This window comes from Garra rufa, chromosome 5 (assembly GCF_049309525.1).
Source record: "Garra rufa chromosome 5, GarRuf1.0, whole genome shotgun sequence".
Classification (NCBI taxonomy): domain Eukaryota; kingdom Metazoa; phylum Chordata; class Actinopteri; order Cypriniformes; family Cyprinidae; genus Garra; species Garra rufa.
The window spans coordinates 3,257,972-3,285,805 of record NC_133365.1 but is presented as its reverse complement, the minus strand read 5'-3'; the positions used below and the strand labels follow the sequence as shown (position 1 = coordinate 3,285,805).

At 29.8% G+C, this 27,834-nt stretch overlaps 1 protein-coding gene across 1 annotated transcript; it reads left to right on the top strand.

Moving 5' to 3' along the window:
- Positions 1-10: 10 nt before the first annotated feature.
- agpat2 (1-acylglycerol-3-phosphate O-acyltransferase 2 (lysophosphatidic acid acyltransferase, beta)) lies at positions 11-24,303 on the top strand. The gene is made up of 6 exons (XM_073839844.1): positions 11-469; positions 12,960-13,093; positions 13,250-13,425; positions 16,048-16,143; positions 19,213-19,285; positions 21,445-24,303. Exons 1-6 carry the CDS (start codon positions 291-293, stop codon positions 21,600-21,602), a joined length of 816 nt encoding a protein of 271 aa, XP_073695945.1. The 5' UTR covers positions 11-290; the 3' UTR covers positions 21,603-24,303.
- The last annotated feature ends 3,531 nt before the right edge of the window (positions 24,304-27,834 follow it).

Genomic DNA, 27,834 nt, shown 5'->3' with positions numbered 1-27,834 from the left:
GCGCCAGTTACCCACACGGCAGACAGCCAAAGGTTACACACGCAACGTTCTCAGTAGATAACTCTGCCTGGCTCTCTATAAACCGGTTCTTGTTGACATCCACCTCATTCGTCTGCCATTGCGTAAACGACAAACAGGGGGAACGGTAAAGTTGCTCAAGGGTGCGACCTGGACGCGGTGTCTGATGTAGACTCGGCTCTGAGTTGATCCCGTGCGGTCCCCCCCTCCACTCCACACCGCTGGCCTTCTATCATTTCTCGACAGCCGGGAAAGAGGCGCTGGTCGCGGGTATGGATGCCGTGTGGATGCTGCCTGTGCTGCTGGTGCTCCCGCTCCTCTTATGGACCAGCAGCACGTTCGTTTTCTATTTCAAAAAGTGCTTCTATGTAGCGTACATGATGCTGCTGGCCGTTATCGCCATACCGATGTGCATTCTGAAAAGCGGCGGCAGGGACATTGAGAATATGAGGTGAGTTGTCAACAACGGAAGTCACATAATGTTGGTTTAGGACTGTCATTTTATTATGGGGTTCATGGGGTGTTGCAGAAACAGATATGGATATAAAACCCATCATAATTTCCATTAAATTAACTGTAACTGGTTTTATTATACATGCATTTTCAGTAAAATGCCCGTGTGACGAAAATAAGAATGCATTTGTAACGGAATGCAATGCATCTGTTTACACCGGACAGATGTGGATCTTTAGCCAGCTCGCTAAGTACAGTTCACGCGAGAACACATGCAGGCCTTTGTATAATATTTTTAATACGATAGCAGGGTGTTGCATGCCTAAATCAAGCTATGCAAGGTTTAATAACCTAAGGCGATGTAAATAATGTGGTTCGCACGCTTGCATTTTCCATTAGTGGGTGGTTGAGCAGCGTGCTAGCTGCTTTAGCGTCTTGTGCAAGCTAGAGATGGCGTCCAAAGCGTGTGTTTGTTTTCTCAGGATATGATGGGAAGGTTTAAAACGGATGTGGGTTGCTAGTTGAGCGTGCTCTAGTTTGTCCGAGCCAAGACTCTTTCTAGTTTGCATTAATGAGGTCGTGATGGATTGGTCTCATGGCTCCGCTGGTGCAGAGTTCACGCTGGTCGATGGTGCTAGATTAAAACCAACAGTCACACTCGTTCCACACATTGGACAGTTGATCAATGGAATTGTGGATTCCAGGCCATCAGTTTAGAATCGATGTTCGCGACGAAAATCACTTTGAAACGTTCCGAAACATTCTAGAATGTCGCTGCCTGTAATGGACGTTCTAGAACAGCGGGAGGTCCCTCACTTTCAAATTCAACATTAATTGTTTGAGAGAAACTAGGACTGTCAGTATATTAAAATAATTAATTGTTTAAAAAATGATGTAGAAGCGATATTAATCTATTTTTTCCCCTTAAAGAGAGTTTTCACTAAGCGTCGTCAATTGGCCATATTGGCGGCACTGAACGTAAACAATGCCACTGAAGCAAACGAAACTGGCATATTTTGCTTATTACTGTTGAAAATGGTCAGTTGATGTATTGTTTTGGGCTGTACTAATAGGTCAGACTGGGGAAAAACATTTGGAGTACTATAGACTGCTAAAAGTTAACAAATCAAGAAGAGTGCAAAAAACTTTCTGAGGAGCAAAAGGCGTTAGTGGTTGGCCAAACTGAACCTGGACTTCCAGAGCAAGAATCTTGACCAGATTCGTGTTTGTTCTTATCATTTCCGGTCTGGAAAGTGAAATATTATTAGGCTAATATCTTACTTAATACTGCTCATATCAGGGGCGTAGCAACCGGGGGGGACACGTCCCCCTCACTTTTAGAAACAGGTGATTCTGTCCCCCGCACTTTTTTTGACCTAGCGCCAATATTTCCGCCCCTGGTCTCTGATTTGTTACTTAGATTTGAGTGAAGTAACATTTAGCCAATCACAGCGCGAATCTCTTGGGCGTCTGCCATGAGCTTCAAATCTTGTTGTTCTTGTAAACAGAATGTATTATACTGTATGAACATCACCTTTGGGTCACATGACCATACTGTCCCCCCCACTTTTAAATTGGCTGCTACGCCCCTGGCTCATATGTATCTTTGTATCTTGTCAAAATATTGCCTTTTCCTGCTTACTAAGTCTTTCTCTATATGATTTAGCAGCGTCCACACATTTTTTTTCCTGTGGTTTAGACAGCATAAATTAGCAGAACAATCTATGTAGTAGTACATTAACTCTGCAATCCATGCTATTCTTGCCCTGGAAATCCTGGTTCAGTTTGGTCAACCACAAACGAATTTTGTTCCTCAAACAGTTTTTTGAACTCTTCCTTGATTTGTTAACTTTTGGCAGCCTATAATACAACAAATATTTTTCCCGGTCTGACCGATTAGTACAGCCCAAAATGTTACAATAATTGATCATTTTTAGCAGCAATTATCAGCAAAATATCTGAGTTTCGTTCATCTTCAAGGGCCAATTCATTGAGCATAATGGAATTTGTGTTTTTGAATAAATCTGTTATCATGTATGTAAACACGTTTCTAGTAGACCCACTATTTAAATGTTTATATTTCAACAACGGATTGGAATAGAAACATAATGATATAATTAAAAAGTTTATATAAAAGCAGCCTTATGTAAAATGTAAATGCATGCCTTTCAAAAGTTTGGGATCAGACTTGTAATGTTTTTTTCTCTTCTGCTCGTCAAGGCTAAATTTATTTGATCAAAAATACAGAAAAAGATTATTCCAATATAATTGCAACCTGTGGTACTTTTGTCAGGATTCTTTGAAAAATAAAAAGTTAAAAAGAACAGCAATTATTGATTGATAAAAAGTGATAATAGTCTTTGCTATCACTTTTTTTACTAATTTAACACATCCTTGCTGAATAAAAGTATTAATTTCTTTAAAAAAAAGAGAGAATAAAAACTTTTTATTCATCAAGGAATACTGGAAAAAAGTATCACAGGTTCCAAAAAATATAAAGCAGCGCAAATGTTTCCAACATTGATAATAAATCAGCATATTAGAATGATTTCTGTAAAAGCAATGATGCTGAAAATTCAGATTTAATTAAAAAAGTAGATTTTAATGTATATTTAAAAAGTAAAATGTTATTTTACATCATAATAATATTTCACAATATCACCTTTTTCTGTATTTTTGATCCAATGAACAATGCCTTGATGAGCATTAGAAACCTTTAAAAACATAAATCATACTGATCCCAAACTTTTAAACGGCAATGTTTTATTTGAAGTGTTGATTATTCAACAAATTAATTCATTAATTCATTTATTAGTTTTTGACTCAATTCAACTTTAATTTCAGTTTCTGTAAAAGTATGCAAAATTGTTAATTAAACACAGATTTTTGGAGTATGTTTCACACACACACACAAAAAATTACTTCACATTTTTCATAAAGTTTCACATTTAATTATATGTTCATTAAATTCAATTTAAAAGGGATGTGAAATCACCATAAAATTAAGCTGTAAAAATGTTTTTTTTTTTTTTTTCAAAGTTGTTAATTAGAGCTTTTTTGTGAAAACTACTAATTAACAACTTTGAAAAAAAAATTTTAAAGCATACTTTTATGGTGATTTCACATCCCTTTTAAAGCTAAAAAAAATGATTGCGGCATTTAACAGCTAATTTGAGGGAAAATAATCAAAGAGTCGCAAAAAAAAAGCTTCTTATGACGAGACTTCAGAAACTTAAAAAATACACTGACAAAAATTTGAAATTGCTAATAATTTTTAGCTATTTCAGAAACATTTTCAGTGTATTTTTCAAGTTTCTGAAATCATGTCATGAGAAACAATTTTGTTTTTCATTAATAATTTTCCCTCCAATGAGCTGTTAAATGCAAATCAAATGACCTATTTTATGCAATTTGTATTTATATAGTACTTATTAATTTTTTTTAGTTTGAGCTATTTTAGTATTTAGTATTTTGAAGTCAAGATAAAAAAAAAAAAAAAAACATGCTTTTGAAATATTTTAGTTATGAATTTATTTATTTATTTACACACTGGCACAGACAGGATCTCATGTGTGTTTTTCCGCATCACCTGTTATGAAAAGCAGCCTTGTGGTTCGGCCTTCGCTAAAAGAGTGCATGTGATATGAAAATTGGAGACCTGAGGTCTGCATACGCACAAAACGTCCCGTCAGCGCCTGTCCCGGTGTTCTTTGAAAGCAAGTCTTTCACATGCTCACTAAAAACGACGCATTTCTGCTCTACATGACAATCGGTTCATTCATACACATGGTACAATGAGCACACTAGGCGCCATAGAATAACAGACGTCTATTTATTGCAGTTATTAAACAACCAAGTTGAAGTTCACTGGCTTTTAGTAGTGATTCAAGCTATCAGCGCCATGTGTCAGGTTTGTAGTTCACAGGTGAGTCTGTCCAGGTCTCTTCAGGACAGTGTTTGAATGTGAGGGTGCGACGTTACCCGGTAATTACGCCGGAAGAGTTTGAGCTCTTGTGTCAGTGCCGGTGTACGCTTACCGTAACTCAACTATCCCGTGTTGACATGCAAAATGCAAATACTGTACTAGAATCCCATCGTGCCAAAAATGTGCCAACTAGTTTATGTGAGCTTTTTGGTTGTGACCATTGAGTCTGTTTTAACAGAGTGACCTAACACCCATATTTACCAAGACCAAATGATGTTAGGAACGATGGGTGGTGTCTTGTTGCATCAGTGTTGTTCTTCACTATTAAGGTTATCTGGATGGCTCTCTTTTTCTTTTTCCATCTCTCTCTTTATCAGTGTGATAGGTGATAGGAAAGAGTGATTGAGACACAAAGTGAGCTGATGCAGCAGGGATGCCAAACTTATTGGGTGAAAGGAGAGAGATGACAAGGCATATAGAGAGAGAGGTCAGATTTTTGATCAAGATAGTTCAGCTAAAAATGAAAAGGATGTCGTTTATGGTCATTCCAAACCTGTAGGACGTTCTTCCTTGTGTGGCACAAAATCTGTTGTTTTCAATGCACTTGCAATGAATGAGAACTCATAAGATTTCAAGCTTTACTAAGCATGCAAAAGCACTGTAAAACTACACTGTAGAAATTATTTCTTTGACGTTGTAAATTGAACACATAATAGGAGTGGGTTTCACTTTTAATGTATTGTTACTTAGCATTTCTTTGTAATCATTTGTGAAATGTACTTGCAATTTCTAAATAAAAATTCTTTTTTCAGTGTATTTTTTTTTACATTTTCTAAAGCCATGTCATGAGAATTTTTTTTATTAGTTATTCACTGATTATTTTATTTCCAGTGAGCTGTTAAATGTCACAATCAAGTTATTTTATTTTATTTTAGCTTTACAAAGGATGCACGAGCATCGTAAAAGTATGCTGTAAAAATGTTTTTTCAAATTTGTAAATTACTGGGTTTCACAAAAATTAATTCTCAAATTTCGTATCTTTAATGTTACTTGCCATCTCTTTGTAATAATTTGTACAATTTGTTAAAAAAAAATTTTCAGTGTGTTTTTCAAGTTTCCGAAGTTATGTCATGAAAAAACAAAATTTTGTTTTATTTTCCCTCCAATGAGCTGTTAAATGCAAATCAAATCATTTTATTTTATTACTTTAAAAGGAATAAAAGTATGCTGTAAAAATGTTTTTTCAAAGTGGTAAATTAGTAGTAACTTTTTTCAGTGTAATTTTCATGTTAAGTCATAAGAAACTAATTTGTTTTGTTTATTCATTGATCATGTTCCCTCCAGTTAGCTCTTAAATGCCAAAAGCAAATTATTTTATTTTGTTTTGTTTTATTTTATTTTATTTTTTGTATATATACTATATTATTTTATTTTTATTTTTACAGTCCCTGGCCAGGAATAAAAGAATGGTGTATTTTAAAACATTAGTCAATGTGATATGACATGTGAGATTTATGTGTTTACAAAAAATAAATTTAAACATCTGCTAAATTAATATACAGGTTTCTGAAGTCATGACGAGAAACAAAAATTATACTTGTAATTGATTATTTTCTCTCCAATGAGCTGTTAAATGCCGCGATAAAATTTATTTTATTTTACAGTCCCTGGCTGGGAATAAAACAACAGTGTGATTAAACATTAGTCGATAAATAACATAACACATGCAACATTAAATAAAAAGGCAAATAGCAAAAGCACAATTACAACTGAGTTGCACAGTAATAAATGATGTAACCCCTAAAATGTATGGTTATAAAAACTTTATTTAAAAAAAAAAGTTAATAAATTGCATGGTGTTCATTAAGTCAGTATGTTAAGGCAGTAAACTAAATTCAACCAGATCAGTTTGATTCATGACTGTATCATCAAACTGAGTCATTGCAAGGATATGACTCAAAATTATTCTTTTGTGAATCTAGAGCTAGAGCAGAGTTCAAGAGACTTGCAATATGTTGCACAAGTCATTTTGTAATGCTTTAATAATTAATTTTTCTTGGATTGAGCGCCAGTCCCCATTCATTTTAATTAAATTGAAAAAAAGAGGCCTGTGCTAGTGACCCAGTATTATTTTGGTATCATTCGATGTTATTTTGGTATCATACTATTTAGGGCTGTCAAAATTCCTTGATTCAATTCAAGTACTCAATTTAAAAAAAAAATCCTCTATTGCATTATGCCCTTGTTGAGTAATCGGCAAAATACCGGAAATGGCGCATTTCACTGTTAGACTTTTTTTTTTTAAGCTGCATGTTATATTAAACCCATTTAAAAATTATAATGAAGCGTAACGTTATTGTGAATTAACAAATGCTGTGATTCAATTAAATAAATATATGCGTTGCAGGTTTAATATATGTGCTTCGTTCACAGTAAATGCTGCTCCACATAAACTATTATTGTTTACACTTATTGATGTCCACATATTTAAGAAATTACAGTGGCTGCAGCATTTCTGTCAGGAAAATAATGGCCAAATATTAAAGATGAAGTGGACTTTTCAATTAAATGTTGTTTAGTCAGTATTAAAGAAGTAGAAGAATTTTTAGTAATATATCATGTATTATAACAATTTTGTTCAATAAAACCATGATCGCTTGCTTTAAGTACTTTATTGAAATTTTGTTTGTTTAGGTCTTTTTTTATTACTACAAAAAAGATGCCCTAATACTATTACAGTTCTTTAAAAATATCTTGAATCTAGAAATTTTTCTATTGTGCATTTCCTGTTTTCATTTTCATTTTAAAGTTTTAGTTTATTAATTTTTGTTTCAGTTTTAGTGATTTTTTTTTAATACGTTATGTTAAACCATATGATGACTTGCTTTTAATACTCAATTTAAACTAATAGTTGATTTCTATTTTGTTCACATAGGTCTAATTTTATTACAACAAAAAAATTATAATAATCTGATTACTTGATTAATCACCAAAATAATCATAAGTGACAGCCCTAATAATATTAAAATATCATGAATCTAGAAATGTTTTTGTATTTGCTGTTTTTGTTTTAATTTTAAAGTTTTAGTTTATTAATTTTAGTTTTAGTATTCAATTTAATGCTTATTTTAAGTAATAATCTAACATGGTTTTAGTTTGAGTTAACTATAATAATCCTGCCCTGTACATTATTCAAAACATTTTATGTGCCCCAATATAAATAAAGTTATGCAGCTTTGAAATGGCATGATACACTGGAACACACATTTCAGATAGACTGTAATAACCTTTAACCTAATTTGTGATCTGTGACGTTGATAAACTACTTGTCAAGTTTAAGATATACGATAACAGTCCAGCTGGGCAGGCTTTAAACTCTTGTGTTCCTTCTGCATGTGTAGCAGGGCAGCGTGTCAGAGAACAGGTTGACATTTGTGATAACAGAGTTTATTTAGGGTAAAATGATGGCACTGTGTTTTCAAAGCTAGACATAAAATTGACCTATATTTGTCCAAAACAAAATGGTAATTGTTTAATTAAATTATAATTTTTTTTAATTAGAGCACTTTTTTAGTTTGAGTAAAGAGTCATTAAATTTAATAATTTTGTCCAGATTTGCATGTGTGTTTGTTCAAAAGTTTGAGTACGACTTTAAAAAAAAAAAAAAAAAAAATTATATTTTTTTTTAGGAAGGATACATTAAATTGATCAAAAGTGACCGTAAACAAGTGTTACAAAAGACTCCAAAAGAATCCTGATAAAATGTCATATTTTCAGAAAAATATGAAGCAGCACAACTGTTTTCAACATTTCTAATAATTTTTCTTAAAAAGCAAATACTGAATATTAAAATGATTTTTTTTGCAAATCATGATGATAAATTCAATTTTGCATCACAGAAATAAATTGTTTTAAAAGATATTCAAATAGTAAACAGCTATTTGAATTGTTATAATATTCAGGAATATTACTAGTTTTACTGTATTTTTTTTTATCAAATACAAATAATGAACAGACTTCTTTCAAAAACTTCTGAAAAATCTTATCAACCCCAAACTTTTGAACTTTTTAAAATCTAATATTTTTTCATATTATTTCAGCTTTGTTTTGGGGTTTTTAAATTTCATAAAAAATATATATAAAATATGAAATATAAATTAAGTAAATAATAATTTAAAAAATTATTATGTGTGATGGTGAGACTATTGTTAGACTAAATTGATCTAAGCAAATTTAGATAATCTAGATTTATAGTAACAGCACAATTTATTTCATTTTCTTTTCTTTTCTTTTAGGGTTAGCTTTAATTTTTGTATTTTATTTATTCCAGTTCTTAATTTTAGTACTTATTTTTGTTTAGTTTAGTTTTTAGTTTTAGTTTTTTATATTATATTTTATTATATTTTAGAGTTAGCTTTCATTTAAAAATCTAATTATTAATTTTAATGCTTTAGTTTAAGTTTTTGTCTTTTATTTATTTTATTTTAGGGTAAGCTTAAATTTATTATTATTATTAATATTATTATTATTATCCCAGTTGTTTATTTTAGTGCTTCGCTTTTATTTAGGTTTAAGTTTTATTTTATTTTATTTTATTTTAGGGTTAGCTTTAATTTCTTAATTTTTTTCCCCAGTTATTTGTTAATTGTAGTGCTTCACATATTTTTGTTTAGTTTAGTTTTTATTTTTAGTTTTTTATATTATATTTTATTATATTTTAGAGTTAGCTTTAATTTAAAAATCTAATTAATTTTAGTGCTTTAGTTTAAGTTTTTGTCTTTTATTTATTTTATTTTAGGGTAAGCTTAAATTTATTATTATTATTAATATTATTAATATTATTATTATTATCCCAGTTGTTTATTTTAGTGCTTCGCTTTTATTTAGGTTTAAGTTTTATTTTATTTTATTTTATTTTATTTTAGGGTTAGCTTTAATTTCTTAATTTTTTTCCCCAGTTATTTGTTAATTGTAGTGCTTCACATATTTTTGTTTAGTTGAAGTTTTTATGTTCTATTTCATTTAATTTTTTTTTTTTCGTTTAAGTTTAACTTTTATTTTATTTTAGGGTTAGCTTTAATTTGTTCATTTTTACCCAGTTATTTGCTAATTGTAGTGCATCATTTATTTTTGTTTAGTTGAAGTTTTTATGTTCTATTTATTTAATTTTATATAATTTTATTTTTAATTTTATTTTAATTGTCTTTTTAGTTAAGTTTTAACTTTTATTTTATTTTAGGGTCAGCTTTAATTTGTAAATGTTTTCCCCCAGTTGTTTGTTAATTGTAGTTAGCTGTAGTTCTTCAATTATTTTTGTTTAGTTACAGTTTTTTTATCTTCTTTTCCTTTATTTTATTTTAGGGTTAGTTTGAAAAAAAAAAAAAGATATTGAATTTTTTTTTTTTTTTTTCAGATTTATTGCAAGAACAGGCTCAGTCTTGAAAGACATTTTACTCTGTTTCTCAAAAAGCACAAGCAGTGACTGCAAAGAGTGAGATCTCGATGCAGTGAGCTGTTGTTTACTATTGAGAACCTGTCAAAACTCAAACCCTCGGGGTGATTTCACAACAATCACACTAGTGAGGTGACGTGTAATGGGGACAAAGATTCATGTCAGAGCATTGCTGATATTATTGTCAGTTTACTCACAGAAAGCACACATGCGTTTTAGAGCTTAATAAAATCAAATTAGCAGTAAATGTTTAGTGCTTGCCAAGTCAAGCATCATTTTTATTGTTGTTCATACTTGAGGTTAATGATTGAGCATAACATTTCACCCATAACCTACTAAATATTTCAACATGATTCACAGTAGCCCACAGTCATAAGTACGTCTCATTATTAGACTCTGAATCATTCTTCAGGATCCTGAAGCGTTTGAATGAACGAATGCTCTGATCCAGCGGAGTTTTGTTGACTCTCCTCAGCTGCGCTGTTATGTAAGCACAGATGTCTTTTGCCCGCGTTTGCTCCACATATTCACATTACTGATATGAGCATCTAATGTGCTCAAAGGTCTCGTTGATATTATAATCTTCGTTGATATTATAATCTTCGTTTATCGTGCAACATCCAATGATAAACATCAAATAATTTAGCATTTTGATTTAGATTTTACAATAGTCTCTTAACAGTGTTATTTCAGGTTATTTATATACTTTTGCAGGTTTTACTGTAAAATTTATGAATTAGCTTTTACTTTTGTATTTTCAGTTTTTATTTTTAATTTAAATTTTTAGTTTTTTAAAGTGCTTTTGTTATATATATATATATATATATATATATATATATATATATATATATATATTTAAATTATTACGATTTAGTTTTTGTTTTGAGTTATTCATTTTAGTGCTTTTTTATTTTATTTTAGGGTTAGCTTTAAAAAAAATATATTGTACTTTTATTACTTTATTATTGCTTATTTTTGTTTATTTTATTTTATTTTATTTTATTTTAGGGTTGGCTTTTTTATTCCGTAAAAAAAAAAATTTTAGTACTTCAATTATTTTTTATAATATTTCATTTTATTTATTCCATTTATTAATTTTATTGCTTTTTGTTTAGTTTAAGTTTTTACATTTAATTTTATTTGGTTTTATTTTAGGGTTGGCTTTTTTTAATTCCAGTTATTCATTTTAGTAAAAGAAAATGACTTTTTATTTTATTTTATTTTAGGGTTTTCTTTAATTTAGTAAAAAACAAAATACAGTTATTAATTTTAGTGCTTCACTTATTTTTGTTTATTTATTTTTTTATTTTTTTTATTTTAGCTTTAATTTCGTAAAAAAAATAATTTTAGTACTTCAATTATTTTTTTATAATATTTCATTTTATTTATTCCAGTTATTAATTTTATTGCTTTTTGTTTAGTTTAAGTTTTTACATTTAATTTTATTTGGTTTTATTTTAGGGGTGGCTTTTTTTAATTCCAGTTATTCATTTTAGTAAAAGAAAATGACTTTTTATTTTATTTTATTTTATTTTAGGGTTTTCTTTTATTTAGTAAAAAACAAAATACAGTTATTAATTTTAGTACTTCAATTATTTTTGTTTAGTTAGAGATTTTATCTTTTGTTTATTTTATTTTAGCTTAATGTTTTTTATTCCAGTTTTTTTTTTTGCTTTACTTTTTGTTTAGTTTAAGCCTTTATCTTTTATTTATTTTAATTTAGAGTTAGCGTAATTTTTTTTCCCGTTTATTAATTAATTTATTTTATTATTTTATTATTTAATTTTTTTATTTTATTTTAGGGTTAGCTATATATATATATATATATATATATATATATATATATATATATATATATATATATATAATTTCCAGTTATTAATTTTAGTGCTTCACTTATTTATTTGAAGTATATATCTTTATTTATTTTATTTTAGGGTTGGCTTTTTTATTCCAGTTATTAATTTTAGTGCTACACTTATTTTTGTTTAGTTTTTATTTTATTTTATTTTATTTTATTTTATTTTAGCTTTAATTTCGTAAAAAAAATAATTTTAGTACTTCAATTAGTTTTATAATATTTCATTTTTATTTATTCCAGTTATTAATTTTATTGCTTTTTGTTTAGTTTTTACATTTTATTTTATTTTAGGGTTGGCTTTTTTTAATTCCAGTTATTAATTTTACTAAAATAAAATGACTTTTTATTTTATTTTAGGGGTTAGCTTTAATTTTGTAAAAACAAAATACAGTTATTAATTTTAGTACTTCAATTATTTTTGTTTAGTTGAAGATTTTATCGTTTGTTTATTTTATTATTTTATTTTATTTTAACTTAATGTTTTTTATTCTAGTTATTAATTTTTTTGCTTTACTTTTTGTTTAGTTTAAGGCTTTATCTTTTATTTATTTTAATTTAGAGTTAGTGTAATTTTTTCCAGTTATTAATTTTAGTGCTTCACTTATTTATTTGAAGTATATATCTTTATTTATTTTATTTTATTTTATTTTATTTTATTTTAGGGTTAGCTTAAAAAAATAATTAATTAAATTAAATTAAATTAATTTCCAGTTATTAATTTTATTGATTTATTCACTTATTTTTGTTTAATTGAAGTTTTTTCTTTTATTTTGTATCAGATGTATTCCATACCTAAGAAGATTAGCTTTGATTTCTATATTTTTAGTATTCATTTTAATTGTAGTTAAATTTTTAGTATTTTTATGTCACTTTTGTCATTTTTATCAGACATTATTTAAGCCATTTACCACAAAAATCCTTGAAGAACACACTGACTTCAGTACAATAGAGCCAAAAGTGCTAAAATGTTCATTTCTGGGTTTTCGCCAGCAAAAATACATTACAAGCACTTTTTAGTAGTTGATCGGTCTTATAAGTCTTTCTGTCTACTTCTGCTCAGAAATGATTCATGTTGCAGACATGAGCAATACCTCAATTTTGATGGACTACTACATTTATTTGTGCCTGGGGATCAATAAAACAATGGAAAAATCCCATAGACTTGCATTGAATGCATTCTAGAAGCCTTATTTTTGAAAACTGATTGTTATTGGTCATGTTCTGGGTTATAATGTCTTTACTTCCTGCAGGGTCATCCGCTTCATTGTTCGCCATGTGAAGTACTTCCTGGGTCTGCGCTATCAGGTCAGAGGTTGGGAGCATCTACAGACGGACGGACCCTACGTCATCATCTCCAACCACCAATCATCACTCGATGTGCTAGGTGAACAAATGCATACGACCAATCAATACTCACGTGTTTGGTATCACTATTATTACAACTTTAAGCTATTTAAAAAAGGTTAGGGTCAAACTTTCTACATACAAACCCAGATGTCACATGATCGCACTAGTGTTTGTTCATCTCTGAACTCTGAAGGCATGATGGAGATCTTGCCGGACCGCTGCACGATGATTGCCAAGAAGGAGCTGATATGGGCCGGGACGGTGGGCATGATTTGCTGGCTAGGAGGAATCGTCTTCATCAACCGCCAAAAGACCAGCGACGCCAAAAACGTCATGTGTGACGCTGCTAAAACCATGTTGGCCGACAAGGTCTGTCTTTGCTGTGATCAAATAGTTTACCTGACAATTCATTCAGTTCGACTCTCTTAGCATTAGCTCTTACTTTATTAATTGACTTTAATATGATCCTACTGAAGCACAATTTCTTCTTTAACCTAAAGTTGTATTTAATAGCCAAATTCCAAGTGAAAAATTACACTTTCCATCAATCTTGAAGAGAAAAGCAATGCAAACATATGAGGACAAGGTTCTCGTATAGTGTTATACAGTTTTATGTTTATTTGTCAGTTTAGATTCATTTCATATTTATTTAGAATTGCTAGATAAAGTAGTAGTTGAGTATAATTTTATTTTATTAATTGCATATATTTATACATTTATTTTATGGTTAGCTTTAATTTTGTGGGGGAAAAAAACAAATTAAAAAAAGTATTTTATTTTAGGGTTATCTTTTTTTTTTCAAATATTTATTTAATATTTTTTTCATTAATTTTTTAACATATATATATATATATATATTTCAGTTTTCATTTTAATTTTAGTTTATTTTTTATTTTTATTATTTTATGTGCTTTTGTCATTTTTTATTTGACATTATTTCAGGCATTTAGCCAAAAAATCCTATTTTTATTTTATTTTTATTTTATTTTATTTTATTTTAGGGTTAGCTATAATTTTTTTTATTTTATTTCCAGTTATCAATTTTAGTGCTTCACTTATTTATTTGAAGTTTATATCTTTTATTTTACTTTATTTTGGGTGGACTTAAAAAAAAATACAATAAAATTCCAGTTATTAATTTTAGTGATTACTCACTTATTTTTGTTTAGTTGAAGTTTTTATTTTATTTATTTATTTATTTTTTATTAATTATTATTTTTTATTAATTATTTTATTTTAGGGTTATCTTTTTTTCCAAATATTTATTTAAGATTTTATCATTAATTGTTTTAAATATATTTTCAGTTTCATTTTAATTTTAGTTTATTTTTAAGTATTTTTTTTTACGTGCTTTTGTCATTTTTATTAGACATTATTTTAGGCATTTAACTAAAAACATCCTTTAGAAGTGCTAAAATGTTCATTTCTGTGTTTTACCTGGGGTTTCGCCTTATCTTGTATATTTATTTTATATTTATTTAGAATTGCTAGATAAAGTAGCAGTTGAGTATTATTTTATTTATTTATTATATGCATATATAAGAAAGTTTTCACCTTTTAAAACTGATTAATAATTTATTATTTTTAACTACAATCTTAAACATGAAATAAAACAGTTTCTTTTCGTCTTTATCTAACAATTCTAAATAAATAATATAAATCTAAACTGACAAATAAAGTCGTAGTTTAGTATTATTTTACTTATGCATTGTTAAATATAAAAATATATACAAAATGATTAATTTTTTAAAATGCAAATTAATATTTCAACTGATATATCATTTTATTGTTATATTTAGCTACTTTTAAAGATGAGTTAAACCATTTTAAACGTTTGTCAATTTATTACTTTTTAATTTATTTAGAGTTTTTTTTATTGATTTTGTTTATATACATACCTAAAATGTTTAAATATATATAAGAAAGCTTTTATCTTTTAAAAATTAATTTATTTTTATAAGTAATTAGTTTATATTTAACCACAATCTTAAACATAAAATAAAACAAATTTCAGTCTTTATTTGTCAATTTATATTTAACAGAATTGATAAAATGTTCAACTACAACTCGTATTTATTTATTATATGCATATATTTATACGTTAAATATAAAAATATATGCAAAATTATTCATTTTTAAAATTTATTTTTGTCAGTTTATATTTATTTAGAATTGTAATACTATTTCACAATATTACAGTTTTTTTACTGTATTCTTCATAAAATAAATGCAGCCTTGGTGAGCAGAAAACACTATTCAAAAATATTGAAAAGTTTTACAGACATTTAAAATATCTTGTTTTTTATGTATTAATTTTAGTTTTAATGTATTTTTTAGTAAATGATGCTTGAGTGATTGTAGTTTCAGGGATATTACCTTATATCATTACTTGAAATAAAATAAATAACTAAATAAAATAATTTAATGTTTTTTATGTATTTTATTTTATTTCAGCAGGTTTCCAAGGCAAGATTTAAAGGTTGTATTTATTAAAAAAAAAGAAATTAAAACAACAAAACTATTAAAAATGACAAAAACACACAAAAAATATTAAAACTTTAACTAAAATGACCATGACTGTAGAAAGTATAAAAATAAAACCTAATTCAAAATAATCTATAGTATCTAAGTGATAAAAAAATAACACTGCTTTGCCCTTTTGATTCCTTTTCCTGCTTTTAAATTAATTTTTTTTGTTTAAAATTTGTAATGTGATATGTATTCTGTTGATGGCTTAGAACTGTGACGTTCCTATGGAGAAAATAAAAAGGAAAATGCAACCAAAACCACTGAAAATATGAACTAACTTGCATTATTTTTCAATGCTGAACATTCAAATAATGGTAGAGATATCATGCTTGATTTGGAAAGTAAATTGTAACCTGGATTTGCATTTGTTAATCTATATTACATGATATATTACTATCAGCCTTTATTGCTCTAGTAGGGTGTTGTAAATCAAAATTTGTGTCTGCATTGAACTTTCCCTAGATCCGATTGTGGGTGTTTCCAGAAGGCACACGGAATCAGAACGGTGGGCTTTTGCCCTTTAAAAAGGGAGCGTTTCATTTGGCCATTCAAGCACAGGTAAGTGTTACTAGTGAGACACCGTCTCTTATACTTGACCTGATGTAACCTGACTTGTAGTGCAAAGTACATAGCTTTAATAGTTTGCATTGCACAACCTGAACAAGCTTGAGCTCAAAGGTCCCTCATTAACGTGGGTCAGAGGTAGCAAGGGAGATTGTTTTTATGCATGTGGTGTTGTGTCTTGTCTTCACCAGCAGAGGAAGCTGTCGTTCCTAGTATATTTTAGTGTCTGGCTCCTGTTTTGTTTTAGTGCAGCCACATAAAAACTTTCACTCTTGTGCATTTGGTCTGCACAAAGTCATTTCCAAAGCCACATGTAACATTCCTTCATTGTTTGTTCTTTTTTTGTGGCTTGTGAATAAACTAGAGAAATAAACCAATTGGACTGTATTAGAAGAATCTAATGCATGGCGGTATTTAGACTTTAATACTTCCTGTTTCTTTTTTAAAACTTGACGTTGTTAATGTTTTATATATATATATATATATATATATATATATATATATATGTATATGTGACCCTGGACCACAAAACCAGTCATAAGGTTAAATTTTACAAAACTGAGATATATACATCATATGAAAGTTCAATAATTAAGCTTTCTATTGATGCATGGTTTGTTAGGATAGGACAATATTTGGCTGAGATACATCTATTTGAAAATCTGGAATCTGAGGGTGCAAAAAAATCTAAATACTGAGAAAATCACCTTTAAAGTTGTCCAAATTAAGTTCTTAACAATGCATATAACTAATCAAAAATTACATTTTGATAGGTTTACAGTAGGAATTTTGCAAAAAATCTTCATGGAACATGATTTTTACATAATTTCCTAATGATTTTTGGCATAAAATAAAAATCAATAATTTTGACCCATACAAAGTATTTTTGGCTATTGCTACAAATATACCCCAGCGACTTAAGACTGGTTTTGTGGTCCAGGGTCACATATGTAAGTATATATAGTGTTAAGTTATATTTATATACTTTCAAATACAGCAGGGAAAATAAGTATTTGACACATCAGCATTTTTATCAGTAAGGGTATTTCTAAGTGGGCTATTGACGCAACATTTCCACCAGATGTAGCCATCAAGACAAATATTGAATTCATACAAAGAAATCAGAACATTTAAGTATACAAGTTGAGTCATAATAAATAAAGTGAAATGACAGGGAATTATATATATATATATATATATATATATATATATATATGTATATATATATATATATATATATATATGTATATATATTAACAAATTTAAATAAATATTGAAAATGGTTTACTTTATATTTAAGATTGTAGATAAATATATTAATTGATTAATTTGCATTTGATTTGTACATTTATTTTTATTTGTTTGTTTATTTCAGTTTTGTAGTTTGAAAGCAGTTTTTCTTGTTGTTTTGACATTTGTTCTTTTGAAACAGGATGTTAGTGCAGAACATAAATGTCCTTTTTTGTTTTATAATAGACAATAAATTCTGTCACAGCTGAATAAACCACTCTTTTTTTTTCAACTTTTAGTAGAGCACTAGCATATTGATTAGGCTCAACACTAACAAAATCTAATCTTTCCACAAAACTCTAGGCTTTCACGTCTTTCTCAACTAAAAGTAAAACACAACAATTGCATTTCCATGGCCACAACAAAATGTTTTGGAAGATTGCTGTAATGACTGAATATGTAGATCATTTGTCACAAGTTCATGTGAGGAGAGTAATTTGTGCTGAAAACGTGTTTATTTTTTTAAGTTTGACTTTCTATGTTCAGAATACAGTAATATGAATCATGTGTGTGATGATGCATACTGATATCAAAAATGGCAGACTGACATAATCAAAACCAGATGAGCTGTGAGTTAAGGCGGACAGACATCACTTAATCTAGACTAGAGTAATAGAGGCCTGGTGGTTCTCATTAGTTAAGGTAAAGTATGTGAACAATCTAGGCCGTATCTTATCTTTTTATATCTGTGTTTTACATTTTGGCATTGTGCAGATATAACTTGTGCAACCTAGGAATTTTATACAGTCTAAACTTTAAATAAAGCAGGAATGGCTTACATTTTAAAATATGTAAAAATATTTATATAAATATATGAAATAAAAAAAAATATTACTGATGTTTCTTATCTTTTAAACTGCTTATTGGTCAGTTTGAGTTTTTTATATTTAGATTGAAATTTAGTAGTTGATAATTTCATATTGTTTATTTATTAAATTATAGTATATATTTATATTAATATTTTAAAATTTTAAAAAGAATTTTTAAAATAATTATTTTACTGTTATATTTATAACAAGAATTTTTAGTAGTTGTCAATTATATTTATTTAGAATTTTTAAATAATTTCGTGATTGATTTTCATATTATTACTTATTATTATTAGTATTTTGTACGTACAATATTCATATATTTCTACATTTTTAAATTAGTAGCTGCTTCTTTCTCATTTTTGACATGTAAAATATATGCAAAATGCGTTTTTTTTTTATATTTAACTATATTTTCAGAATTAAACTTTTTTTTAATTGTTTATTTTATTGTTTAATTATAATACAAATATAACAAGACATCATCAAAACAAAAACAAATATTTATGTTGGTTTGTTTATATATATTTAGAATTTTTAAATAAATTAATAGTTGATTCTTTCGTTTTCTAATTATTATTTTTTTCTGTATTATATGCATATATTTCTACAAGAAAAATATATGCCAAATGCATCATTTTAGTTTTATATATTTTTTTTTTTTACATTTTTTGACATGAATTAAACATTTCAAAATATTTATGTTGAATTTTTAAACAATTGGGTAATTATTGGGTAATTATTTTATTTTTCTATATTTTTATTTATTTTTAAACTGACATATTCACACACGCTGTCCAGCTATGTCGTCATGAGAAACAACGACTCTGGATCTATTATTAGTCTGGGAGGATAGTTCAGTCTGTGTATGATCATATTTTTGTGTGAGAGAGCGTTTCTAATCCCTGCTGACTTACTGTCTGCTGTACTGCACACTGTCAAACCATCCTGCTCTCTCTCTCAGGCTCCCATCATACCCATCGTCTTCTCTTCCTACAATAACTTCTACCTTCGAAAAGAGAAAGAGTTCAAATCAGGTAAAGCACATTGCAAACATATGTTATGGAGAAACAAAAGACCTTTTGTGTAAATTAAAGAGAAAGAAAAGACAGAATTGTGAGAAATAAACTTGCAATTGTGAGAAAAAAAGTCTGATTTGCGAGATAAAGTCTCAATAACCACATACATGCAATAAAAAAAAATGAGAGAAGTAAACTCACAATTATGAGGGAAAAAACAAGAAAAAACTGTCAGAATTGCAAAATAAAAAGTTTTTTTTAATCAGTGGCGGAAACAAGAAAAAAACTGAATTGCAAGACTGCAGACTTCTGCAGACTTATGAGATATAAAGTGAAGTTCTGAGTAGAAAAAGTCAGAATTATGTGACACAAAATCAAAATTTGAGAAAAATATGTTCAAATATGAGTCTTGATATGTTTATTTGTTTTCTGTGTCTGAATTGTGAGATATAAACTTGAAGTTGGGAGAGGCAAATTTGCAATAAAAGTCACTTTACCTTGGGTTTTTTGGCAGGAAAAAAAATACAATTGCAGATGTAAAGGTCCAATTCTAAAGAAAAAAGGATTGTGAGATAAAAAGTTGTAATTTTTTTGTCAGTAAAAATAGTACCTTTTTTTAATTTTAATTCTGTTGGAAACCTAAAAAAAGCAGAATTGTGAGGGGGAAAAGTAAAAAAAAAAATTAGTTTCCCATTCCATGCAGTAAGAAAACAATTGCAAGATGTAAACCAGAGTTATGAAGAAAAAAGACTCAGTTGTGAGAAAGTAAGAATTGCTAAATAAAAAGTCGCAAAAAAAGAATTGCAAGATCTAAAAATGTCTCTAAAAAGTCATAATGACTTTTTTTGGCAGTAAAAAATAAATGTGACCCTGGACCACAAAACCAGTCATAATGTTAAATTTTAAAAAACTGAGATGTATGCATCATATGAAAGTTCAATAAATAAGCTTTCTATTGATATATGGTTTGTTAGGATAGGGCAATATTTGAAAATCTGGAATCTGAGGGTGTAAAAAAAACTCAAAATACGGAGAAAATCACCTTTAAAGTTGTCCAAGTTAAGTTCTTAACAATGCATATTACTAATCAAAAATTACATTTTGAAATATTTATAGTAGGAATTTTGCAAAAAATCTTCATGGAACATGATCTTTACTTCATTTCCTAATGATTTTTGGCATAAAAGAAAATCAATAATTTTGACCCATACAATGTATTTTTGGCTATTGCTACAAATATACCCCAGCGACTTTAGACTGGTTTTGTGGTCCAGGGTCATATATATATAATTGCAAGATATAAACTTGCAAGTCTGAGGGGGAAAAATAAACCTCACAATTGAAAGACAAAAAAATTAGAAATTTAATATATTTGTATGTTTATGTGTCTGAATTGTAAAATATAAACTTGCAATTGCAAGAGAAAAAGTCAAAACAGTGTGATAAAAAGCAGTTGCTTTTTTATTTAAATTCTGCTGGAAACAACAACAGAAAAGCTCAATTATGCGGAATTATCTTTTTTGTTTTCTATTCCCTGCAGTACAAAAAACAACATCTGTGAGATGTAGACTCAAAACTATGAGGGGGAGAAATCGTGAGAATAAAGTAAAAATTGCTATAAAAAAAAAGAATTGCAAGATCTGAAGCCGCAATTCTGAGGAAAAAACAGAAGTGAGATATAAACTTGCAGTTCTGAGAAGAAAAGTCAGAATTATGTGACAAAATTCAAATTGAGAGAAAAAGTCTGAGTTTTGATACGTTTATGTCATCTGTGTCTGAATTGTGAGATATAAACTGTGCAGTTGCAAGACAAAAAGTTTAAATTGTGAAAGTCAAAACTGCAATAAAAGTAAAAAAATGTAAACTTAAAATTATGAGGGGAAAAAAGTCACAATTATCTATTTAGTTTTCTATTCCCTGCAGAAAACAACTGTGAGATGTAGACTCAAAGTTATGATGGGGAAAAAATGAAAAATTGCTTTAAAAAAAAAAAAAAAGAATTGAGATCTGACATAATATGAGATATAAACTTGTAGTTCTGAGAAGAAATGTCTGAATTGTGAGATGTAAACTTGCAACTGCGAGATTAAATTCCAATTATCTTTTTTATGCTATGGGAACAAGCTTCCATATAAACTAAGAGCATGTTGATGATAATGTCTGTGATTTCTGCACAGGAACCATCACTCTGAAAGTCCTCCCAAAGATCGAGACGAAGGGACTGACAGCAGATGACGTGACGACGCTCTCCGAGCAATCGTTCGGCGTCATGCTTTCGGCCTTCCAAGAGATCTCCGGCAAAAGCGTGCAGAGCAACGGGCCGTCCAAACACTGAGCGCCCTGCTGCTGTCACGCTCTTTCATTCGCTCCGACAACAAGGATGGCTTGAGACTACGTCTTCGTCGTCGTCGTGGTGGTGACGGTAACCATGACAACCAGGCGCTTTAGTATCCTCTCCGACGTCGTCATGAAGCAGGAACACATGTCCATACAGACACCTTGACCTTCACCTTGACTATAGTACATACAGCAGATGTTACCTTAGCCTAGTTTCGATCTCCTGTTGAACTCCAGGGGGCGCTAAGCGGCGTTGTTTCTCGGCGTGACGCTGGCTCGGACTGCTTTTGTCGGCGACGGGTTGAGTTTTGGAGCGACGCCCCGAGAACATCGTGGATGTGCGTTCGACATGCATGCCTTTTCTATGTTTCTCTTCCTTTCACTGATCTACAAAGACTCGTTCTGTTCGTTTGTGTAGGTCACTTTTTCCTCAAGGTTCTCTGCTTGCGTTATGGGAAATCGTGTGTTCGGTTTTACTTTGATGCAAGAGTTTGTTTTTTTTTCTTTATAGACACCCCTTTATTGATTTATTGACCAAAAAGACTCATTTGGAAATGTCCGATACACTCCATAGGAAAGCTTTTTGTGTCGTCACACCCAAGGATTCGGAAAACTGCGTATTAGTTCTGTTTACGTTTTTGTCATTACAAAGATTTAGTTGGTAACGAATATTTCCATTGTCACCGTTCAAGTGCGGCTTATTCCTGTGCCATGTGTCCAAAGTGTCTCAGCCGTTGGCTGCATATAAAGGTAGAATATTGTGGAAAAACACTATTGATTATTGATCTGTGATCAGGATTGTTTGATTAGAGTTTAGAATAGAAATACGTTCCGGTTGGCTTTAGTTCAGTGCTTTTGGTCATTTCCATTTTATTTTGGTTCGTTTTCAGGCTACACAATGACTTTTCATTTAGAAAAATGTGTTTTAATCCTTTTGTTTAAACTAAAAACCATTTATGAGTAAATTATTATTATTATAATAACTAATTGAAAAAGTATTATCTAACACCTTATATAGACTGTGGCGTTATCTAAGCAGCTGATTAAACTCAAATGTGTTTAAGAGCCATTATTACTATTCAGATTTTAAAGGACAAACTAAAAAAATACATTTATTTTACACTGCTGTTCAAAAGTTTGTGATCAGTACATTTTTTTTAATCTCTTATGCTCATCAAGGCTGTATTTATTTGATTAAAAATACAGAAAAAACAATAAATATTTTTGCAATTTCTAATACTGGTTTGCCATTTTAATATACTTTCAAATGTAATTTATTCCTGTGATATAAAGCTGAATTTTCAGCATCATTACTGCAGTCATTAGTGTCACATTTCCTTCAGAAATCATTCTAATATGCTAAAAACGGAATAAACACTATTTAATTTTTTTTAAAGAATCCTGAAAAAAGTGTCACAGGGCCCAAAAAATATTAAGCAGGTTTAAACAATATTAAAATGTTTTGACATTGATTATCAACCAGCATATTAGAATGATTTCTGAAGGATCATGTGACACTAAAGACTGGAGTAATGATGCTGAAACTGCAGCTTTATAGCACAGGAATAAATTACATTTGAAAGTATGTTCAAATATCAAACTGTTATTTTAAATTGCAATTATATTTCAGAAAATTCATTATTTTTTTAAACATAAAAAAACGTATTTTTCCGAAACTTTTGAACAGCAGTGTATGTTTGTTTGCAAATGCATTCTTTGAAAAGGAATTATTATAATGTAAATTGCTGAGGTTTGTAATAGTTTTAAGAGTTCGCAGATTGTCAGCGTCTAGTAATTGTCATGAGCTTATTTCTGCTCATACATCAGGTATTAAACTTTATCCTCAACCTTAAGGAAGTCCATATAAAAAATATATATATTTGAAAATTCACCATTTAATCTAAAAATGACTAGTTATTTAACACCTATTTATTAAACCAGACTGTATCGACAGCTTATGGCAGTAAATTAAGATGAAGATTTCTTATTACTTTCTAATCGCATTGCATTGTTGTTTAAAATCTTATATTTAATGCTCGATGTTGCATTTCTTATCGTTTAAGAATGTATAACATCTGATCCTTAATTTAATATGTACGATATTATTTAAGATGACTGAATTGTACGTATCACATATAATGGCTCGTGAACGAATGTTCAGTTTGGTTTTCGCTAAATGTCCAAATTAGGCCCTGTTATTAGTAAAAATTTTGCAGTTATTGAACCCTTTTATGTTTTGTATTAGGTCACAGATTTTATAACCTCCCTTGTTTTTGATGTAATTTTTGCCCTGCTGACTGAAAACCGTGCTGCGTTCACAAAACAATGTGTGAAACAGTGTGTACAAGGTGTTGTGTGATTTTCACCAAAGCTATTAAGGATGTACAACAGGTGACGCTTGTAAACGCTCTGATTATAAGATCCGTTAAACAAACCTGTCAGACATTTCATGGGCAGCCTTGTGTACGTACATGTGTGTGTGAATGAGAGAGAGAGAGAGTGTGCGAATGTGTCCATTGTGTGCTGAATGTGTTTGTGTGGTGACCCGACACACAAATGAGCTAAAGCCCATTGTAAAATCTGTAAAGTCATATAAGACGATGATTATATATAAAAATGTTGATTGTGGTAGAATCTGGATGCGACCTGTGTTAAGAACATCTAGGACAAAGAGTCAATAAAATCGTCTGTTTTTCCAATAGGAATGGTAGGATTTGTTATTGACGTTTGTCATCTCTCTATAAATTTATTTCTCTTTTTTATCACACACACATTTATTCAATCTAAATGAAAACACACTGTAGACTTATGACTTGTAGAATTTTGATACTAATTTAGCTCCATACTATACATTTACTATATATTTACAGTGCCTTGCAAAAGTATTCATAGCCCTTCATTTTTTTCACGTTTTGTTGCAGCATTATGTTAAACTGCTTTAAATTACCTTTTTTTCCCACATCAATCTACATCTCACACACCATAATGACAAAGCACAAAACAGGTTTGTAACAACTTTGCAAATTTATTAGAAATAAAAAACTGGAAAGATCCTGTTGCGTAAGTATTCATACCCTTTTCTGGGACACTCGAAATTTAGCTCAGGAACGTTCATATTGCTTCTAGATGTTACTACACTTCGAGTGGAGTTTAACTGTGGCTAATTCATTTGAATGAGTATGATTTAGAAAGGCACACACCTCTCAGAAAAGGTCTAACAGCTGAAAATGCATATCAGAGCAAAAACCAAGTCCTGAGGTCATGCCTGTCACATCATACCCAAAAAGACTTGAGGCTGTAAAGGTGTTTCAACTAAGTACTAAGTTTAGGGTATGAATACTTATGCAATGTAGTTATTTCTGTGTAATTTTTAATAAATTTGCAAATCTGTTTTTTGCTTTGTCATTATTATGGTGTATGGAGTGTAAATTTAATTAATAGGAAAAAACTAATTTAAGGGGCCGTTCACATGTCGCGCCTAAAAACGCGTGGAAAACGCTAGGCGCGCCGCTTTCTTCCTTATCAACAAAGCGCTCGGGCTAGGGATGCTCATTTCGGTTAATTTTCCTGACCGACAACCGCTGCTCGTTATCCGAACATTAACCGTTAACTGATAAAATTAGAATAATAATAATTTAAAATAAAAATAGAATGCACGAGTATCTGTGATGATACATTAAAAATACAAGCAAATGTTTTATTTTAACGTGCAAACAGCAGCATACAGAGTAACAACAAAAGCTGTATTGACATATACTTAAATTATCGCGCATCAGCAGCGGTTCTGAGAACAGAGAAAATCTGAATGAAAAAAAAAAAGAATAATATAAATAGGCCTACACTAAATATGTATAAATTAAATAACTACCTAATTAAGATGACAAAACTAAAACACACTGAATCCTTTTATGCGCTTTGAAGAACTGTACCGGTCTTATTCTTCTCGTCGGACATAAAAATATATAGCAGGCCAGCCAATACCTCAGTGTGCCTAGTTTTTAACATGTCCACATGCTGTACGGATAGGCAGGACCGCTGCCTGTTAACTTTTAGATCCGCGAAAAAAACACCATCACAAAAACCCTTTCAAATTGCGGTTCGGGACTTCCATCCACTGTCATATACGTGTGGAGAAGCGCGTGTTTTACAGCGTTCAGCAATAGCCAATCACAGACATGTATGTTGATTTGATTATCACTGTGGCCAATCAGAGGAGGCTATGTTACAATCCACTCACCAACCAAAGTGCCGGTTTCAGTTTTGCTGACTTCTACACTTTCGCGAACTCTCTTATTAAAACAAAGTGTTGGCATTATATAAATAAGAGATTAATTGTGCAGTCTAAAGGTTATTTTATTACTTTTTAATAACTTTATGAGATTGCGATGAACTACTCTAGGATGAGTGATAGCTTTCCAGTGATTGTAACGGGAGCGCCTATTGCGCACTTTCTAGACTATAATTCATTCAGAATTTGAATACATTCACTCACGGATTCACTCTCTGATAACCCAATAACGCCACTTGCCATTGAGTTGCATATACTACATCAGTTTACTAAGTAAAGGTGAAGCGAAATATGTCTGTCAGTACAGCCACAGCCACACTGCACGTGTCGACATGCGCGCGTGAGTAAACAGATAACTTACAAATAGCATTATTTCTTTCACCATGCAGCAAACGTAAAAAAAAAAAAAAAAAAAGAATAGAAAAAACACCTTTTAAACCGTTTAACTGATAGTAATAATCGGTTAAAATACTTACTGTCGGTTAACGGTTAAACGGTCAATATGAGCATCCCTAGCTCGGGCGCTTGCGCTCCGGAAGCGTCTGCCGTTTGCGCTCTAGCTCCAAGCCTATGCGTCTCCATGCATTGTTTCTTCTATTCGCGTCAAAATAATGGGGGCTTGACAAATCATAAAGTTCAGGAAATCCCTGGACCACAATGATGAGCTGCTCCTCCATGTTTCTGCTGAGGTTTCAATGTAACGGAAAAACGTGAGGAAGCCGATTGGTTAGTTCATGTCACATGACCTGCGGTGCGCTTGCGACATTCTGAAAAGTTGAGATGTTTTTAAATCGATGCGGTGCGGACACGCCTGGAAAAAAAAGACCGCGTCGCTTCCAATATGCGCGCAAGCCGCGCGTCTCCATTTGAAATAACGAACTTGCGTGCGCATAAGACGCTTCATGTGAACGGCCCCTAAAGCAGTTTAACATAATGCTGCAACAAAACAAAATGTGAAAAAGGGGTATGAAGGGGTATGAATACTTTTGCAAGGCACTGTCAATCCTAAAAAGTAATGTTTGTTGTTTATTAAATCTAAATGGAAACATACTGTACATTTATTATTACAGAAAAACGCAAAACCTTAAAGAAAAAAATGCATTTCTTGATGAGCATTTTTTTGCACCACTTTTGATACTATTTTAGCTCCATATTATACATTTGAATATAGTTACTATATCTATATATTTAAATCTAAGAAAGTGTTTGTTGTTTAATAAATCTAAATGACAACATATTGTAGACTTATTACTGCAGAAAAACGCAAAACCTTAAAGAAAAAAAAGCATTTCTTGATGAACATTTTATTTGCACCACTTTTGATACTATTTTAGCTCCATACTATACATTTGAATATAGTTACTATATATTTCTCTGAATAAGTAATGTTTGTTGTTTACTAAATCTAAATCTACAGTGTGATTACTACAGAAAAACCCAGAACCTAAAAGAAAAATATTTGCTTTTTTTTTTGATGAACATTTTATTTGCACCACTTTTGATACTATTTTAACTCCATACTACACATTTGAATATAGTTACTATATCTATATATTTAAATCTAAAAAAGTGTTTGTTGTAAAAAAAAGTGTTTGTGACTTATTACTACAGAAAAACACAAAACCTTAAAGAAAAAAAAGCATTTCTTGATGAGCATTTTATTTGCACCACTTTTGATACTATTTTAGCTCCATACTATACATTTGAATATAGTTACTATATCTATATATTTAAATCTAAAAAAGTGTTTGTTGTTTAATAAATCTAAATGACAACATATTGTAGACTTATTACTACAGAAAAACAAAACCTAAAAGAAAAAAATGCATTTCTTGATGAGCACAAAATACGTTTTTATATTATTTATATTCACTAAATTAAATGTGGAAAATCAAAGAATAAAATTGTGAAATGTAAATTTGGTTGAATATTTGCATACTTA